General features: G+C 46.0%; 1 protein-coding gene across 2 annotated transcripts; it reads left to right on the top strand.

The window, feature by feature from the left end:
- Window positions 1-1,111: 1,111 nt before the first annotated feature.
- On the top strand, window positions 1,112-16,745 carry IVL (involucrin). Of its 2 annotated transcripts, none has more exons than XM_032151938.2 (2): window positions 1,112-1,213; window positions 15,278-16,745. In XM_032151938.2, the coding sequence occupies exon 2, from the start codon at window positions 15,297-15,299 to the stop codon at window positions 16,743-16,745; it is 1,449 nt and encodes a 482-aa protein (XP_032007829.1). In that variant the 5' UTR covers window positions 1,112-1,213; window positions 15,278-15,296. The 2 variants fall into 2 exon arrangements, with proteins under 2 accessions (XP_032007829.1, XP_058295793.1); XM_058439810.1 differs by lacking the exon at window positions 1,112-1,213 and adding an exon at window positions 1,302-1,430.
- Window positions 16,746-19,874: the final 3,129 nt, after the last annotated feature.

Raw genomic sequence — 19,874 nt, 5'->3', positions numbered from 1 at the left:
CGTCCTTGTGCCTTGGTATAATTTTCTTCATGTTTCTTGTTTCTAGAATTTGTGGATTTAGAGCACCCTTCCAATTTTGAAAAATTTTGGTAATTCCCCATCTACCCCATTATTCAAGGATTTCACCTGTTCTTATATTAGGCTGCTCAAAATTTTCCCACACCTCACTGATGTTTTCTATTTGAGTTATTTTGTTTGGTTGGTTTTTGTCTTTTTTCCTCCTCTCTGTGTTTTGTGTTAGGTAATTTCTATTGCGACATCTTCAAGTTCACTATATTTTCTTCTGTACTATCTAAAATACTATTAATCTCATCCAAGGTATTTTTTATTTCAGACATGGTAGTTTTCATCTCCACAAATTTAATTTTAAAATATATATATTTCATATATTTACTGAATGTGTTCAATATTTTATCTAGCTTATTAAACATATAGAATGAATTTATAATCATTGTTTCAATGCTCTTGTCTACAAATCCTGTGTCTTTTCTGCGTTGCTTTTATTTTTCTATCATTATTGATGACATTTTACTGTTTCTTTGCGTGCCTGGCAATTTTTAATTGGAAGTCAGACATTGTGAATTTTGTCTTTCTGGGTGCTAAATATCTTTACGTCCCTATAAATATACTTAAGTTCTGTATTGAGATACAGTTAAGTTACTTGGCAGCAGTTTGATTCCTTCAGATCTTTTTTAAGACCAGAAAAACATTTAATCTAAAACTAAATTGTACCCACTACTGAAGCATAACCCTTCTGAGTATCCTATCTGAAGCCATGTGAATTACACATTTCTCCAGTCTGACTAGTAGAAACAGAAAGTATTTCTGGCCCTTTGGGCTCCAGGGATTTTCCTTCTTAATTCTTTGAAGTAATACTTTCTCCTGTCTCATATGATTTCTTCACATGAATGTGCCTATTAGTACTCAGTTGAAGACTCAAGAAGAATCTTCTGCAGATCTACAGAGTTCTCTCTGTGCACAGTTCTCTTCTCTCTGGTGTTCTGCAAACTCTAGCTGCCTTGGCAACCCCGCCTCCCAGTTCTATCTTCACTCAGGGAGATAGCCAGGCCCTGTCTGGATTCCCCTTCTGCACAGCAGCCTGCAAACTCTCTGAGAGTAAGCTGGAGCAATCAGGGCTCACCTCATCTGTCTGTCAAGGTTCACTGTCCTTCGTTGCCTGGTGTGTCTAGTATCTTGAAAACCACTGTCTCAGGTATTTTTTTCTTTTTTTGGTGGAAGGGTAAATCTGGCCCTTTTTACTTTATCTTTACCAGGAGTGGTAGTTCACTTTGTTTTACCAATTATTTGTTTGAGCATCAAATAACTGCAAGGTTCTATGTGATACACTTCAGACATGGAAATAAATAAATCAAGTCTGTTTTGTGATGCTTACAGCACAGACAGCAAGACAGGAAAGCAGATAAAAAGGTGTAAGTGTTGTGATGGTAGGAAGCATGTTTTTTTCTAACTCCAACAACCTAATCTTTCCTGCCCATATATCCTTTCTCCAGGAGTCTCCTTGGACTCCTCACTAACTGCATCCTCATGGAGTGAAAACCAAAGACAGGTACACTTTGCTGAGGCTCCAGTGGATATGAATCTGGTTGTGGGTTGGGTGCAAAGACTGAAATGGCTCAGGAGGCTACGGATAGGGCTGGAGGTTTTAAAATACATGGTAAGAAAGCTCTTTGGCCCTTCACTAAATACTAGTGAGAAGTCATGGTGTGGTGGAAATAAATATTGAAATTCGGGATGGATGATCCCTGAGATACAGAGCTTCAAAGCTGCCAAACTGCTGCTGAAACAGAAGACAGCAGCTCTAATATTAAGACAGTGATGCACTCTACTCTAAGAGGCTGTATGCAGAGGGCAGTGAGGGAAGGAAAGCCAAAGAAGCACTTTGTATAAAGGGGAATAATTTCAATGACAGAAAACTCAAGTTACAAAGGTGTCTCTGGAAGTCCAGTATAACTAGTTCCTCCTGCACTCAACACTGGATCAATTGATCTTTGCTTAGTTAAGCACTGGATGAAGTAGTTGTGTTTCATTTAGAACAAAAAATATAAATTCTGTTTTAAAATACCGGTATAATGATTCACAGAGCAGAGATGTTTGTGCTGTGCAAGGCCGAGAGGGCTGCAATACCAGGTCAAACACAGAAGATTGGGTCCTTGAGCCTTGGCCTGACAAAATGTTCCTCCTTCCTCATGTAATATCACACTGCAAACCCGCTGGGTGCAGCTCCCCTCCCCCTTCACATTTATCTACCTCCTGGAGGTGGGCACAGGGCATACTCCTCAGGAGAGCTGGTCTGTCTTAGCTGTATCAGCCATCCAGGGCCTGTGGAAATGCCAAGTCTGCCTTTCCTTGCCTCACCCCTACATGCAGACTTCCCATTCTGTTTGGCCTCATGGCCAGTTAGCCAGTTGCTCGGAGCTGCTTAGACACAGGAGTAAGGAATTGTAATTTCTTATGTCATGGAACCAGAGGAAAGGAATAAAGGAGTGAAACTCTAAGCACAGGAAACCCACCAACCAAGTGCCAGGGAAGATGAAGGAGGAAAAAATTGGGTCTTGTCTTTGTTCTTGGGAGTTTGGAGCTATTAGTGAGGAGAAAGGGATGTTTACAAAATCATATGATCACCATTGCCAAAAAATGGAGAGAGTACTTAGGGGGATGAAATTCTGGAATACCGCAAGCCCGTCTTCTCTCTCACACGAAGCTTCCTCAGAGGCCATCCCATCTAGTCAGCAGCATATACCACTCAGGGGAGGGTCTAGAGCTGGATCCTCCGGACAAAGACTCTTAAGTTTCTAAGTAGGCTTTGGGGATTTGTTGCAGAGATCCAAAAGTATATGCTCTCCATAAAGCAGTCTTAAATAAATCTCCGGTAAGGGGAGAAGGAGCGGGAGAGGAGATTCTACACTGCATGAGGTAAAGCCAGAGCTGACTGAGTTTACTAGGAGTTGAGTACATTGTTTTCTGCAATCAGGGATAGTGACCGGATATTAGAAGTTAAGTTTATTTATGGGAAAATGCATTTATATCTTTTTGACAGGAGTAATCATTTCTTCAACAAACATTTAGAAAGGTGTCATATTGGATGTATTGGAGAGACTGACTATGCATCAAGCACAGTTCTAGGTGTTGGGGAAGTCAAGAAGCCAAATACAGTCAAGGGCCCCACTCTCATGAACTTAACATTCTAGGGAGGCAAGAACACAACAAATAACACAAGCTCCAATAGTGGTGAGCGCTATAATGAGATGAAGAAGGGCATGGGGTAGAGAATCAAATGTAATTGTGGTTTGGGATTGTGAATTTCAAGTTATTATAACTAGGCTCAAACACATCTTTATTAATCAAAATAGGAACCATTGACAACTGACACATTTTTGCCAATGAGAAATAAGTTTACTTTTTCCTGTAGCATTAAAATCCATGATTCAGGGTTCAACAAACTCTTGGAAAGCATTTTCTTCATCCTGCTGGCTGTGGAAGCATCTTCCCTGCAAAATGTTGTCAAGATGCTTGAAGAAGTGGTAGTCAGTTGGCAAGAGGTCAGATGAATATGGCAGATGAGGCAAAACTTTGTAGCCCAATTCATTCAATTTTTGAAGTGTTGATTGTGTGACAAGCAGCTGGGCATTGTCATGGAGAAGAATTGGGCCCTTTTTGTTGACGAATGCTGGCTGCAGGCGTTGCAGTTTTTGGTGCATCTCATGAATTTGCTGAGCATACTTCTCAGATGTAATGGTTTCGCTGAGATTCAGAAAGCTGTAGTGTATCAGACTGGCAGCAGACCACCAAACAGTGACCATGACATTTTTTTTTGGTGCAAGTTTGGCTTTGGGAAGTGCTTTGGAGCTTCTTCTAGGTCCAATCACTGAGCTGATTGTCACCGGTTGTCATATAAAATCCACTTTTCTTCGCACGCCACAATCCGATCAAGAAATGGTTTGTTGTTGTTGCATAGAATAAGAGAAGATGACGCTTCAAAAACAACTATTCTTTTTTCTGCTCAGCTCATGAAGGATGCACTTATGGAGCTTTTTCACCTTTCTAATTTGCTTCAAATGCTGAACAACATAGAATGGTCAACGTTGAGTTCTTCAGCAACTTCTTGTGTAGTTGAAAAACAATCAGCTTGGATGATTCTTTTCAATTGGTCATTGTCAACTTCTGACGGCCAGCCACTACACTCCTCATCTTCAAGGCTCTTGTCTCCTTTGCAAAACTTCTTGAACCACTACTGTACTGTATGTCTGTTAGCAGTTTCTGGGTCAAACATGCTATTGATGTTGCAAGTTGTCTGCACTGCTTTATGACCCATTTTGAACTTGAATAAGAAAATCGCTTGAATTTGCCCTTGTCTAACATCATTTCCATAGTCTAAAATAAATATAAAATAAACAGCAAGTAATAAATTATTAGCGAAAAACATCTAGTGAGAAGTGTGCATTAAAATGATATATAACATAACCACATTTACTTAAGAATGTATTCTGATATCAAATGGCAAATTTCAACAACATAAAAGCCCCACTTACTTTCACATCAACCTAATATTTTAGAAAGGCTAAAGGAGCCATCTCAGAAAAGTGACATTGGGGTAGAGATCTGAATGACATGAAGAAGTAATTCACTGGGATATTTGCAGCAGAGCTCTCCAGAAACAGAGAACAAGTGGAAAACCTGCAAGGCTGGATCCAAACCCTCTGCAAGTAGGAGCTGAGGAGTAGGGAGGTGAGGTGGAAATGAACAGGGGCTGTGGAACAGTCAGGGCATCACGGGCTTTGGTGTGTCAGTAACAGCTTTATTGAGGAGGAAGGGTGGGGTAATGAGCAGAGTTTACAAGGAGCTGGAGAAAGAAAATCAGCACTGGCTATTGCCCCATTTATCTGCTTCTCTTAACAATATTTTTTAAAATGCTCTCTATCTTCACTGTTCCCAAGCCCTCTCTTCTCATTCTTTCTTGAATCCACCCCAATCTGGCTTTCATCCTTACCACTGCCTTAGACTGCCAGTGTCAATGTCACTAATGGCCTCTGTGTTGCCCGATCCAATGGGCATTCTTAGTCCTTATCTTTTAAAACAGATTTAATTAACAAAGATTGTATATACTCAAGGTGTACAATGTGATGCTTTGCCATATGTGCACGTTGTGAAATAATTGCCACAATCAAATGAATTAACACATCCATCAGGACCCAGGCTGTACCTTAGATCCCCAGAACTAAGTTCATCTTATAACTGAAAGTTTGTACCCTTTGACCAACATCTGCCCATTTCCCCAGCTCCCCCCACCAGTTCCTGAAAACCTCTGCTCTACTCTCTGCTTCTGTAAGTTTGACTTTATTAGATTCCACATATCTGTACAGCATTTGTCTCACTGTTTATCCCTCCTCCTTGGCAATGTGTCCACTTGTCTTCTAGAACACCACAATATCCTACCATGTTTCTTAACTCTGTCTGCTCTTTCCCTTCTCAATTTTCCTGAACTTTTTCTTCATATCTCCCTGATCATTCAGTACTGGAGTGATTCAGGGCATCATGCTTGAGCCTCTTCTCTTTCCTCTCCATATTCATTCCCTTGGTGATTTCATCCTGGCTCATGTCTTCAAATGCCATTTATATGCTGATGATTTCCAAATGTATTTCCACAGCATAAACCTCTTTCTGAATTCAGAACTAGTATCTCTAACTGCCTACTTGACAACTCTGCTTGGATGTCTCAAGCTTAACATGTCTCAACATTCACTGCTGACCTTTGCCATAAAACCAGCCCCCGGCCGGACACAGTGGCTCACGCCTGTAATCCCAGCACTTCGGGAGGCCAAGGCAGGTGGATCACCTGAGGTCAGGAGTTTGAGACCAGCCTGGCCAACATGGTGAAACCCTGTCTCTACTAAAAATACAAAAATTAGCCAGGCGTGGTAGTGTGCGCCTATAATCTCAGCTACTCAGGAGACTGAGGCAGGAGAATTGCTTGAACCCGGGAGGCAGAGGTTGCAGTAAGCCGAGATCACGCCATTACACCCCAGCCTGGGCAACAAGAGTGAAACTCCGTCTCAAAAAAAAAAAAAAGAAAAAGCCCCACCTGTGGTCTTCCCCATCTCTGTTAATGAATCTTTATGGTCATTCAGGTTGTTCCCCACTGATACTCTACATCTTACTTTATTTGTAAGATGTAAGTCTTATTGGTTCTAGGATGCAAACATATCTCTATTCTGCTCACTTCTCTCTGCCTCTACTGCTACCACCCGACTTCCAAGTCATCGCTAGATTCCTACAGTTCCTCTAACAGTTCAACTTCCTTTCATCCTTGCCAGAGAGAGCCTTTAAAAACTAAGTCAGATAATGTCACTGATCTGCCACTTCTCATCTCATTGACTATAAAGCTAAAGTTGCTACATGATTTCTCCCCACCGCCTACCTCTACCCAGACCTCCAACCTTGTCTTTCAAAACTCTTTCCCTCATTCACTCAGCCCCAGCCACACCAGCCTCCTTATTGGCTCCAGAGAACTCCTGCCTCCGGGATGCTGCCCATGTTGGGCCCTGTGCCTGCACTCATCCTCATGCTGACCTCCTGGTTTTCTCCAGGTTCCTGTGTGAGGCCTTCCCTGGCTACCCCATTTAAAATAAATGACAACGCCCTCCTCCAGCACTCCATAAACCTCTTCCTTGCCACATTTTTCTACACAGAATTTCTGAACATTTAACTTGATTTAAATTTCAGATGTGTTTATTTTGCATACCTTGATTTATATTTCAGGTGTGTGTTTATTTTGCATAACTCCTCCACCCCCCACTGGAATGAAAGCTCTAGCAGGGCAGAGATTTTTGCCTGTTTTGGTCGATGCTATACCCTAGGTCCTAGAACACAGGCACACAAAGAAACTCTCCAGAAACAGCAGTTGAATAAAAAATCAACCAATAGGAAAGAAGGTAGGAAAGGCATTTCTAGCAGACAGGAAGGATGGAAAGCACAAGGTCCACAGACCTGGGACCTGGAGATCTGTACTGCCTTCCTGTGTTCTCCTCTTGAGATTATGTCATCCTCTGTAAAGTGAATGTTGAATTCCATGCCCTGAAGGCCCCTCTAGCATTAGAATCCCCAAACTCGGACCCTAAGTGGGGTAGAGAGGTGGCCCTGGGGTTACTGGGCATAGGGCTCTTGGCAGAGGTAGGGGAGGTACGGGGAGAAGGAAAGGTAGCTGGAGCTGAGCATGCAAGTACTAGTCTATGAGAGGAAATGGGCTCACCCTTCTTTCCCACAGCACTCTGACCGCTCTCTCCCCTTCCTGCCCACTCCACCCCAAGCAGGCTTTCTAGTAAAACCTGAGTGGCAAGAAAATAACTTTGCAGCTACTCCAGCAATTTCCAGCGTACCTGTCTTCTGACTTGCAGCTCCCCTGTCATCCCCTATGGAAGCCCTGGGCTCTCTCTTACTGGAGCGTACCAGGATTCAGTGTCTACTGCACACGGTGGACATCTCTGCCCCCAGTGGAGAGGGTGGCTTTGGAGCACAGGGACTTGAGCTTGATCAACCTGCTGGCTTTGAGAGCACTGGCCAGCTGCTACACTACTCTGAGCTTCAGCTCCTCCCCTGTAAAGCATAAAGGATTATTACATGAGAGTGAATGAGGGGTTGATGCACAGTGTCTACCAAACAGCAGATTTGGAAGGCCTGTTCCCTTTGCACTTTCCTCTGCATTCTTTCCAGGGAGACTTTCCAAGCCCTGTTTCTGTTTATACCTGCATCCATGCAGGGTCCAGTTAGTTGAGTGCTCACTTGGCATGGCACTGAATTGCACCCACCTCTCAGTTTCTGCACCTGTCTCTCTATTAGGCTAGGAGTTCCCTAAGGGCAGAATCAGGATCCTCTACTACATCTAGAGCATCCTGAGATCAGGGGTTATATCTCTTTCAGACAGGGAGGATAGGCCAGGGCCCTTCCCAGCACACTGGCTCAGCTGAGGTCTCAGAGGCCTGCACATGCCCTGACTCTCAGCATTGTGACCTAGTTTAATGTGAGACAGTAAGCAGGGGACATGTGTCTTAGGGAGGGAGGGATAGGCACTATTTTCTACTTTGGACCAGACCAGCTCATCTAGTAGCCTGGAGCAGTCAGATTGCTTTGTGACAAACTGTCCATAAATACAGACTAGTTCATGGGGGGCTCACCACGACCCATGCCAGGCAGGAAAATGTGGGCAGCTCACTTGTGTTGGTAAAGTCATGAGCCACACACACACACACGCATGCACACGCACAAACACATGCATCTGAGTGGCCTCTGCAACCACTTTTAGGAGTAATTGTAAGAGCAATTATGCCTCTCAGGAGGCAGCTGATGCAGGATCAGGTGTCCTCCAACAGTCTCTAATTAGCAGGGGAGAAAGAAGGACCGGGGAGTGATAAATCAGGAAGCTGGGCAAAGTCCTGGAAAATCCCTGATCCCTTACATTTACTTGTCTGACAATTGAGGACCCTTTGGAGGGAGGCTTCATGGCTGGACTTGGTCCCTGTGCTCCCCTTTTGTTCTGTGACTGTCTCTCCCCTCTGAAATGTCCCTCCCCCATTCCCTGCACCCAAGGGCCCTGCCACTCCTGGCTGCCTTCAACCAAGCTGTGCTCCTCACATCCCTGTCTTCTTCTTGTTCACACAGCCCTGTGAAGTCTTACCCCACATGGTATTTTGCCTGTCATCTCCATTCCATGTGCTTGGCTGAAATCGTACCTTCTACCTTTGACTTGATGGGCTGTGACTGTATGTACACTCCTCACTCTATTACTAGATTCCTTTTTCCAGATAATATTTTGTTCCAAACCACTGTCTGTCCTCTGCCCATGCAGATCCCAGGCCCCTCCATGTACCATCAAGCTCTAGAAATGCAAAGCCACTTTAATGTCCCCATGATTCCCACTCAGGGGAGCACACTCAGTGCACACAGGCCATCATCAAAGCACAAGACAGAGTCTCACATCCTGGGCTGAATCGTCACCTGAGGCCCAGCAGCAGCAGCAGACTGGAAGGAGCAGCAAATGGGAAGGCGACCTGGCTCCCCTCACCACACTACCCCCATGGACTGTGTGACTGTGGGGCTTCATGTTTTTCATGGGCAAAATGAGTTAGTTAAAGCTGATGAACTTTAAAGAACTTACATCCTTAAAACTATCTTTAGGTAGGTAACACACTGTAATCCATCAGCAAACCTTTGCAATGGCCCCCAACGATAAAATAGCCAACTTCCTGAGTACAACCTATGTGCTAAGCACATATATTGCCTCACCAAATTCTCACAGAATTCTAAGGAGTTGTTAGTATCCCCATTTTACAGACAAGGAAACTGAAATTCATAGAGGTGAAATGTCCAGATAAAAAGACATGCAGGTGCAATTCAAACCCAGGCCTGTCTGACGGCAAAGCCAGTGCCCACCATTGAACAGTAACATTCTTTCAGATTGGATTAGGCTGAAATCCCAGACTCAGCTGGGAAGTGGAGCTCCCTATTCCCAGGACCAAAGAGGGTCATCCCAAGGGCATGTTGGCCGAATGAGGGCCAGAGAAAACTGACACTCTCTCCAGAAAACCCAGAACTGGCCATGTTGGGGTAAGTGACTGACTCACAGAGCTGGAATGTGTCTTTGAAGTCACCTAGTGGAACCTGTCACAGCCATCATATGCTCGAGCACCTAGCAAGGCAGTCTGATGGGGAGGAGAGCCCCTGACCGGAGGTCAGGACACATGGGTTCCAGCCCAGCTCTATCACAGCCTCGCTGTAGGCTCTTGGGCAACTCATGTTCTCTCCAGACTTCAATTCCTGTCAGAAGACAGATAAGCCCCAATGGTGGGGAGTAGGCATATGTGTGTTAAGAAGCTCCTATGTGTTAAGGAACACCTACATTCTAAGCTACTTGAAGGCAGGGACTTTTCTATTCATAACCCTATCTCCAGTGCCTTGCACATAGTAGAGGCTCAGTAAGTGTTGGTTGAATGAATACATCAATTATATTAACAACTTTACCTTGTGACCTGGTATTAGGCAAAGGCATTACTTCTTTTTTTATTGAGGTACAATTCATATAACATAAAGTTACCATTTTAAAGTGAACAGTTCGGTGGTGTTTAGTACATTCATATATTATGCAACCACCAACCCTATGTCATTCTATAACATTTTCATCATCCCCATTAGCAGCTACATCCCATTCTCTCCTCCTCTCACTTCCTAGCAACCATCAGTTTGCTTTCTGTTTCTATGAATTTATGTATTGTGAATTTAAGTTATTATTACTAGTTATTATTAGATAGATAAATAAAGAAGCTCTTATGCACCAGGCACAGTGTAAGGCATTTCCCATGCATTCTCTGAGGACTCCTCCATCTCAGAGATTCTGCTGCTGGACAGAGAATCAACTGTACAAAATGTGATTTCCCCAACAATGAGCCCAAAGGGGACAGAATTTCCTTTAATTGGAGAAGGGGGAACTGGGTGTCTCTTTTCTCTACTACTGACAGCCTTTATGCCTCTGCTCCTCTTGCTGCCACCAAGAGCAGAGCTGTGGCTGCCCTTCCACAGCTCTCAGATCCAAGAACAAAGGCCAGCACTGGTGACTGAGATCCAGCGATCCAACAAGCCCAGGAGAGAAAGCTATAAGAAGATGTAAGAGAGGAAAGCAGGTCAGGACAGACAGATCCACCCAGAAGCCCAAAAAGGATGAGTCAGCCCTCTTGGCCCTTTCTTGGTCTCATCTCCCTTCCTTGCCCAGCAGACGGGCACAAAAGGTGAGAAAAGAGCCAAGGTCAGGCCCAGGAAGCAATGGAGAAAGACGAGGAGGATTCAAAGTTTGTGGGGAAGGTAGGGCACCGTGGCTCACGCCTGTAGTCTCAGCACTTTGGGAGGCTGAGGCGGGCAGACCATGAGGTCAGCATTTCAAAACCAGCCTGGCCAACATAGTGAAAGCCCATCTCTACTAAAAATACAAAAATTAGCCAGGCGTGTTGGCACATGCCTGTGGTCCCAGCTACTCAGGGGGCTGAGGCAGGAGAATCGCTTGAATTGGGGAGGCAGAGGTTGTACTGAGCCAAGATTGCAGCACTGCACTCAAGCCTGAAAGACAGAGCGGACTCTGTCTCAAAAAAAAAAAAAAGAAGTGTGTGGGGAGGCAACTAGTGCAGGTTGGCAGGTTGAGGACTGAGAGCTGCTGAGGTAGGAGACAGTGCCCTGGGGAGAGGAGGAGGCCCGTGAGAGGGAGAGGAGGCTAGCAGCCTCAGAGCATGGGGCAGCGCCATACCAGGAAGCAGACGAGGCATGGCTATCAAGATGAGAGTGCATGATTTTCTGTCCCAAGTCACCTTCCAGGACCATCTGCCATGATCCCTATGGCAATCTGCTAAGAGCTGTCCTCAGCATCCCTCCCCACAGGACATTGAATCACCATAACCAATTTCTTCTGCCCCCTACCACTAAGCAACAGTTCAAATAGGTTGCCTCACTCAGGAGAGAGACAAACCAGCCAGATTCTGCCTCCAAATTGGAAATAGCCAGTGCATCCTTGGGCTGGGCAGAGTTGGGGCCAAAGCTTCTCCATGTGTCATGGGATATGAGCTCATCCTCATTATGTTGGGTGGGGGTTGGACAGTTACCCAGACTTGTCATGTGGACTTGGAGCTTATGAGGTCATTCACACAGGCAGTGAAAGAACCTCTCCCATATATATGAATGCCTGTCTCCCAAATGGGGCAACCTGTGGGCAGAATAAGGGACTTCTCAGCCCTAGAATGTTGAGGTTTCCCCAACCCCTCCCTTGCATACACACACACACACAAACACTCCCTCAGCTTTATCCACTGCCTTCTTTCCCACACCCTAGCTTTGCCCAGCGGTCAAAGGCTCACACATACCGTGTTCTCCTTAAGGCTCTTATTATGCCGTGAGTCAGAGGGCGGGAGGCAGATCTGGCAGATACTGAGCCCCTGCTAACCCATAAGACTGGTGTGACTTCCTTGATCTGAGTCTGCTACCCCAGACTGACTGTCACGGGCTGGGAAGAGGCAGATTCCCCCCAGATGAGGTCAGCAGCAGAGCACAAGGGCATCTGGGCCAAAGTAAGGATGCTTGATTAGTTCTTCAAGGCAGAGTGGGTTGTGCTTTCTCTGCCCCAGAAAATGGCACTGTCCCTCTTCTATGGGAAAACGAATGTGAGGTCCCTGGGTGGGCTCAGGGAACAGAGAGGTCATGAGGAGAGGATAGCACTGCAGAAACCAAAGGTCCCTTGTGAGTCCTCCATCTGTCTTTTTAGGCATGATCCAGGAACATGACAAAATTAGTGCTTTAAATAGATTTACTTGGGGCTAAGAGAAAGGTGCCTGTCAGGAAAACTATGGGGAATCAGGACACTTCTCAAAATTAGCCCCTCTGAGTATTGTCTTTATAATTCCTTCTTTTTGGATTAGATTGTAAAAAAGATAGTGTAAATGAATGATGTCCATATAATAAGTTATTAACCAACCATTAAAAAGAAACGGAAGAAATAAATCAGTTTTGTTTTTACACACACACATAAACATTGATCGACACTAAAATGTTTAATAGTCATTATTTTCAGGTGGTAAAATTCACTGTTCTTCAATGAATACTTGTAGAGCACATATTATATGCAGTGGTTTTGATAGGTTCTAGGGGCTTAGTGGAAAACATACCAGGTATACCCTGCTCTTAGTTTATTTTCCAGTGGGAGAGATAGACAATAAGCAAGTGAACAAATGCAAATAAATTACTCTAGATTGTTATAAGTGAAATGAAGTACCAATCCTTTAGATATGGTACACAGAGAAGGATCTCTGACAGACCCCAACATTGACACTGAAGCTGAAATGCATAAAAGAACCAGAGACCTGGGGAGGGGCCTGTGGGCAGAAGGAGAGCAGGTACCAAGCCCCCAGGTGGAGAGCTCTGGGCTCATCTCAGGAACTGAAGGCCCTCAGTGAGGTAGGAATATACCTCTCAGGGAGAGATTGACATGAATTGGGGCCCCAGAGGAAGGCAGAAGCCAGGTACCCAGGGTCTTTTGAACCACGGCAGTGAGTTTGAATGTTACTTCAAGTGTGCTGGCGCACTGCTGGCACTGGGGAGAGATGTGCTCAAATCCCCACTCTGAAAGATTTCTTAAGCTATTTCTTCTAGAGTATGGTTTAGACCAGGAAATGGATGATTTGATTCTGATCTTTATACCTGCATGCATTTAAAAAAGTACTTAAGAAAGTAGTCTGGTTTGTCATTATAAAAAGCAATACTTATTTTTATATTGTGTATATTCAATCCTGTTTCCTTGCCTAGAGTGGGCCATGCTTTGGAGTTCTTATGAGCATGGCATTCCTGAGAACTTCTCTAACTGCAGCCTCGGGCATGGAGGCTGGGCAGCAAGTGGCAGCAGCAGAGGACTCCTAGAAGCCTTCTACTTGACTCTACTTGGCCTAAAGTCAGACTCCCCCAAACAAAGACAGAGTTTATTTCCACATAGAATGGAGTTAAAAATATATTCTGAGAGAGGAAGGGCTTGTGGCCCGAGAGAACACCCCAGAAATACCACCCCTTCATAAGAAGTGATTCTATCTTCAAACATATAACCCTGCCTGGACATCCCCAAAAGACACATAACTTTCCATGTCATGCCCTTGAAAGTGAATCTTTCAGCCTAATACTGAGAACAAACTCATTTTGAAAGTGGAATAATAGAGATTCGGAGCAGAAGTTTGACTAAGGTCACAAAACAGTAGGATGCCTCACTCAGCTCCCTGCGCCCACGTCAGAAAAGCATCACAGGAATAGTTGAGTTCCCAGAATCCTCTGGCCAGGCAGGAGCTGTGTGTCCCTGGGAAATGGGGCCCTAAAGGGTTTGCTGCTTAAGATGCCTGTGGTGAGTCAGGAAGGGGCTAGGGGAAGTTGACCAACTAGAGTGGTGAAACCTGTCCATCACCTTCAACCTGGAGGGAGGCCAGGTTGGGGAATGATATAAATAGTGCCCTGACTCCTGCTCAGCTCAGCACTCCACCAAAGCCTCTGCCTCAGCCTTACTGTGAGTCTGGTAAGTGTCGGACAGTAGAACCAGAGTTGGGACTTGGAACCTCCAACAGCATATGCTGTGGTGGGGGTGGGCAGCCTGGGTGGGGGTGGGCATTACTCTGGGACTGGATTCAGCTGGACTTTCATTCTGGGGGGACTCGGGTCAGAGTACTGAGAGAAAAGTGCCTTGGCACAGAAGTGCAGAACAGAGAATAATCATCCTATGTCCCATCTTTTCTTGTGACCATATTTTTGGATTTGTGTGTGAGAGAGAATTACGGAAGGCAGGAAGGGAATAGCAGTCAATTTCTTTCCTAAACCTCTTGGGTTTTGACAGACCATCATTTTGCCTTCTTTATGGAGGGAGAGGGTCAGGGAAGAGCTTCTACCTTTTGACTATGCTGCACAGAGGGATAGCAGAATGGGGAAACCTTTCTATTTGGAGAAACCTAGGCAGAGCTGGGACAGGAAAACTCAATTTAGAAGTATAAGACTTGGAAGAACAAGCTCCAACTCTCAGTAACTTTCCAGCTCCCACAGCCCCACCCCAGACACAAAGACTGCAGCTAAAGCTCAGAAGGTCAGGAGAGAAAGCAGCCCTGGGGTTGAATAGGCCAACCTGCTGGCTTTACAGAGGGGAAAACCGAATCCCAGGAGACTAAGTGACTTGCCCAGAAACACACAGCATTCCAATGGGAGATGCAGGCCCAGAATATGTCCTGTGGCTCCAGTCTGGAGCTCACACCATGACCTCTTGGATCCTCTCTGGCACAGCCTATTGGTTTTCTAGGACTTGGTGTTCTTCAAGAGATTCCCTAAGGCCTTACTCCTCACTGCGACATAATCCCAGAACACATCTCTGCTCCTTGGTCAGTGAAGCGATGAGGGTGGATACAAGGACTAGACAAGAGCAGACAGTGAGCTGGCACCTTGCCCACCCTTGCAGAACAGCCCTGCAGAGAGATCTCCTTGTTGGCTCTCACCTGGGAACAAGGAGGCTCCTAGGAGGACCTTTCTCTGCCCCTCCACATTTCCACCCTTCACTCTCTGCTGCTTTTGGGAAATGATAGTCCAGAGGTGGTAGGACAGTACCCTGCCCAAGGGAAGAGGGGATACTAAATAACCAGATACTTCTGCAGGTTTCCAAGGTTTCATCTATTTCCTTTGCCTTTGGCCTGTGCCTCAGACCTCTTCTGTCTTTCAGGTTGACAGCAGCTTCCAAGATGTCCCAGCAACACACACTGCCGGTGACCCTCTCCCCTGCCCTCAGTCAGGAGCTCCTCAAGGCTGTTCCTCCTCCGGTCAATACCCAGCAGGAGCAAATGAAACAGCCAACTCCACTGCCTCCCCCATGCCAGAAGGTGCTTGGTAAGCTCCCAGTGGAGGTCCCATCAAAGCAAGAGGAAAAGCACATGACTACTGTAAAGGGACTGCCTGAGCAAGAATGTGAGCAACAGCAGCAGGAGCCACAGGAGCAGGAGCTGCAGCAACAGCACTGGGAACAGCATGAGGAACATCAGAAAGCAGAAAACCCAGAGCAGCAGCTTAAGCAGGAGAAAGCACAAAGGGATCAGCAGCTAAACGAACATCTGGAAGAAGAGAAGAAGCTCTTAGACCAGCAACTGAATCAAGAGCTAGTCAAGAGAGATGAGCAACTGGGAATAAAGAAAGAGCAACTCTTGGAGCTCCCAGAGCAGCAGGAGGGGCAGCTGGAGCACCTAGAACAGCAGGAGGGGCAGCTGGAGCTCCCAGAGCAGCAGGAGGGGCAGCTGGAGCACCTAAAACAGCAGGAGGGGCAGCTGGAGCTCCCAGAGCAGCAGGAGGGACAGCTGAAGCACCTGGAGCAGCAGGAGGGGCAGCTGAAGCACCTGGATCAGCAGGAGAAGCAGCCAGAGCTCCCAGAGCAGCAGGTGGGGCAGCTGAAGCACCTGGAGCAGGAGGAGGGGCAGCTGGAGCACGTGGAGCACCAGAAAGGGCAGCTGGGGCTCCCAGAGCAGCAGGTGGGGCAGCTGAAGCAGCTGGAGGAGCAGGAGGGACAGCCAAAGCACCTGGAGGAGGAGGAGGGGCAGCTGAAGCACCTGGTGCAGCAGGAGGGGCAGCTGGAGCATCTGGTGCAGCAGGAGAGGCAGCTGGAGCAGCAGGAGGGGAAGGTGCAGCACCTGGAGCAGCAGGTGGGGCAGCTGAAGCACCTAGAGGAGCAGGAGGGGCAGCTGAAGCATCTGGAGCAGCAGCAGGGGCAGCTGGAGGTCTCAGAGCAGCAGGTGGGGCAGCCAAAGCACCTGGAGCAGGAGGGGAAGCAGCTGGAGCTCCCAGAGCAGCAAGAGGGCCAGCTGAAGCACCTGGAGAAGCAGGAGGCACAGCTGGAGCTCCCAGAGCAGCAGGTAGGACAGCCAAAGCACCCGGAGCAACAGGAAAAGCAGCTAGAGCACCCAGAGCAGCAGGAGGGACAACTAAAACATCTGGAGCAGCAGGAGGGGCAGCTGAAGGACCTGGAGCAGCAGAAGGGGCAGCTGGAGCAGCAGAAGGGGCAGCTGGAGCAGCCTGTGTTTGCCCCAGCTCCAGGCCAGGTCCAAGACATTCAACCAGTCCTGCCCACAAAGGGAGAAGTATTGCTTCCTGTAGAGCAGCAGCAGCAGAAGCAGGAGGTGCAGTGGCCACCCAAACATAAATAACCACCCGTAGTGTCCAGAGGCCTTCAGATCGTCTCATACAACGGAAGAGAGAGCCATTGGCTCCACTTATTTCGGGTCCCCTAGGTGGCCCGTCTCATCTGTGAACTTGACTCTGTCCCTCTACATGTGTCTTTAATGGGGTGGGGGTGGGAGAGAGAGGGAATTATTGCCCAGTGCCACCCCCAGTGAGCCCAATCCCAACCTCAGGTGAGCAGAGCCTCTACTTGAGGGACTATTGTTACTATAGGAATCCTTACTTCCCCAGTATTGAAGCTGAATCAGTGAGTGTGTAATGATACATAATAAATCCTGGAAGTCTTGGGATCCTACATTCTTTTTAGCATTTTCTTCTCTTACACCACATAAAAACCTGTGTATGGGTCAATGGCTGGCAAGAGACTCCCATGGCCCATTCTCAAAGGAGGACAGACCCTTTTTAAATTTTGATCCCCAAATCACTCAATAGATCCAACAGTTCCTGAAAAAGAAAGAACCACCCCCCCCAGAAAAAAATCAGCTTCACTTAATGTACTTGAAAACAACACTTGCCAGCCATGAAAAGGGGATACATTGTTCTGGTTGCATCTCAGTGCAACACTACCTTCTACCACCACACCATACCAAACCCCTGGCAGAGCCCACCCTAAACTTCTGCTCCAGACTCAGCTCCTCTCAGGACGGGGACTGGGAAGATGCTAGGAAAGCTTGGGGACTCCATCTGGTTTCTAGCCCCTTCCCTGGAAACATTTCCAGGCTCTTCTGCTTGGGTTTTCTCTCTTAGAAAATCTCATGAATTCCAAAAGTCTTACGGTCTGCCTGCTTGGCTGAGGAAGACTTTAGCAAAGCAATAGAAGTAGAATTGGGCAAGGTGGGGAGAGGAGGTGTTCCAGATTCTCTCTGAGGGAAAGTAACAGCGTTATTAAAGGAAGTAAAGGTTGGACCAGCAGCAGTCATGGAAGCCAAAACTACTGACTAGGCTGGAGAAATACAGACCCAGTCACTGCAGGTGTCACCCTCCTGCTACCTGGCTCCCTGACATTTCCATAGCCTTTACTGCCATCAATCATATCAGGACCTGGGGCTCTCCTTTCCTGGGAAAAGTGCTGCTTTTAATTCTTCAAATTGCTCACTTTTAACTATTTAACCACAGCATTTTAGGCAGGCTGTCTCAAGCTATTCGAAGCTATTTTACTGCAGGACTATTTTATCTATCAGGGACTTCCGTACTGAAGTGTCCAGAGACACTCAAGTTTAATAGATCTGCACATCATGGCACTTAGCATTCCTTCCTCCCCACCCAACCCCAGCAACACTCACTGTGTTTCCTCCTTAGGTGTTCTCTCATTGAGTTAAGAAAACCGCCATTGCCATCTGTGTATTCACAATCATTCCTCATTCTTCCTCCTCTTCCCTACCCCCATCAAGGATCAAGTCCTTGCTATCTCCACCAACACCTTCTGAGCTCGGCCTGAAGTCATTTCTCACCTGAACTGTTGCAACACCCTTCCAGCTGGTCTCTCTTGCTCTCTATCTCCACGTACCCTGCAATCCACTCATTACCCAGAGGACAGGGTGTTCTACTTAAAATTCTAATCTAACCACATCCCTCCTTAGGTTAGCACTTGTCAGTGGTTCTCATGACTTAGACCTTGAGAAGGCAGGCTCAAGTCCTGGGCAGGGAGATTGGGGACAGAAGGTACAGTAATCAGAAGCACCCAGCGTGTGTGCACATTTTCTTAGTTGATTTTTAAAAAATAGCCATTTTAGGACAGTATCAAATTTGTAGAAAAGTTAAGAAAATACTAGAGTTATCATATATTTCACACACAGTTTCCCCTATTATTAATATTTTACATGAGTAGGGTACATTTGCTACAAACTATCACAGCTCAATACGGTGTTATTGGCTGAAGTTCCTGATTTATTCAGATTTCCTTAGTTTCACCTAATATCTTTTTGCTGTTTCAGTATCCCATCCAGCATATCACGTTGCATGTACTTGTCTCCTTAGGCTTCTCCCTTGACAGAATCAGTTCCTCAGAAATTTTTGTTGTTGTTGTTTTGATGATCTTGACAGTTGCGAGGGGTGCTGGTCAGATATTTTGTAGGATATCCCTCAATTTGTATTATATTTGTCTGATATTTTTCTCATGATTAGACTGGGATATGGGTTTTTAGGAGGAAGACCACAGAGGTAAAGTGTCCTTCATTCTTACCACGTCATATAAAGTATACCTATATCAAACATGACTCATCACAGTTGCTATTAAACTTGATCACTTAGCTGAGACAATGTGTGTCAGGTTTCTCCACTGTAAAGTTATTCTCCTCACCCTCCCCCAATTTCCCCTTCTATACTGTACTCTGGAAAGGAGTCACTATGCAAAGCTCATCATTAAAAAGTGGAGTGTAAAGTTTCCATCATGGAGGATGGAGAATCTACGTAAGTTCATAAGTTATTTGGAATTTTCAGTACAGATTGGTCCCCACCCTATTTATTTATATTAGTATGGACTCATGACTGGTTATTTTGTACTATGGGCTACAACCCAGTAGTACTTTATTTATTTGTTTGTTCAAATTGTTCCAGCTTTGGCCGTTGTGAGCTCTTCATTGGCTCCTGTGTTCTTTAAAATATACTTCCATCAATATGGTTTTTTTTATTTTATTTTACTTATGTATGTATTTATGTTCAATTTGTTTTTTTGTTTTTGTTTTTGTTTTTGGTTTTTTTTGGCGTACTGCCCTACTTTCTGACACTTCAAGATACTCCAGGCTCATCTTGTATATTTCCTGCCCCAGTCCTAGAATTAGTTTCTTCAAGGAGTCCCATTTCGGCTGGGCGAGGTGGATCACGCTTGTAATCCCAGCACTTTGGGAGGCCAAGGCGGGCGGATCACGAGGTCAGGAGATCGAGACCACGGTGAAACCCTGTCTCTACTAAAAATACAAAAAAAAATTAGCCGAGCGTGGTGGCGGGCGCCTGTAGTCCCAGCTACTCGGAGAGGCTGAGGCAGGAGAATGGCGTGAACCTGGGAGGCGGAGCTTGCAGTGAGCCGAGATTGCTCCACTGCACTCCAGCCTGGGCGACAGAGCAAGACTCTGTCTCAAAAAAAAAAAAAAAAAAAA

Source organism: Hylobates moloch, unplaced genomic scaffold (assembly GCF_009828535.3).
Source record: "Hylobates moloch isolate HMO894 unplaced genomic scaffold, HMol_V3 SCAFFOLD_5, whole genome shotgun sequence".
NCBI classification, from domain to species: Eukaryota; Metazoa; Chordata; class Mammalia; order Primates; family Hylobatidae; genus Hylobates; species Hylobates moloch.
This window is presented reverse-complemented; position numbering and strand designations above follow the sequence as displayed.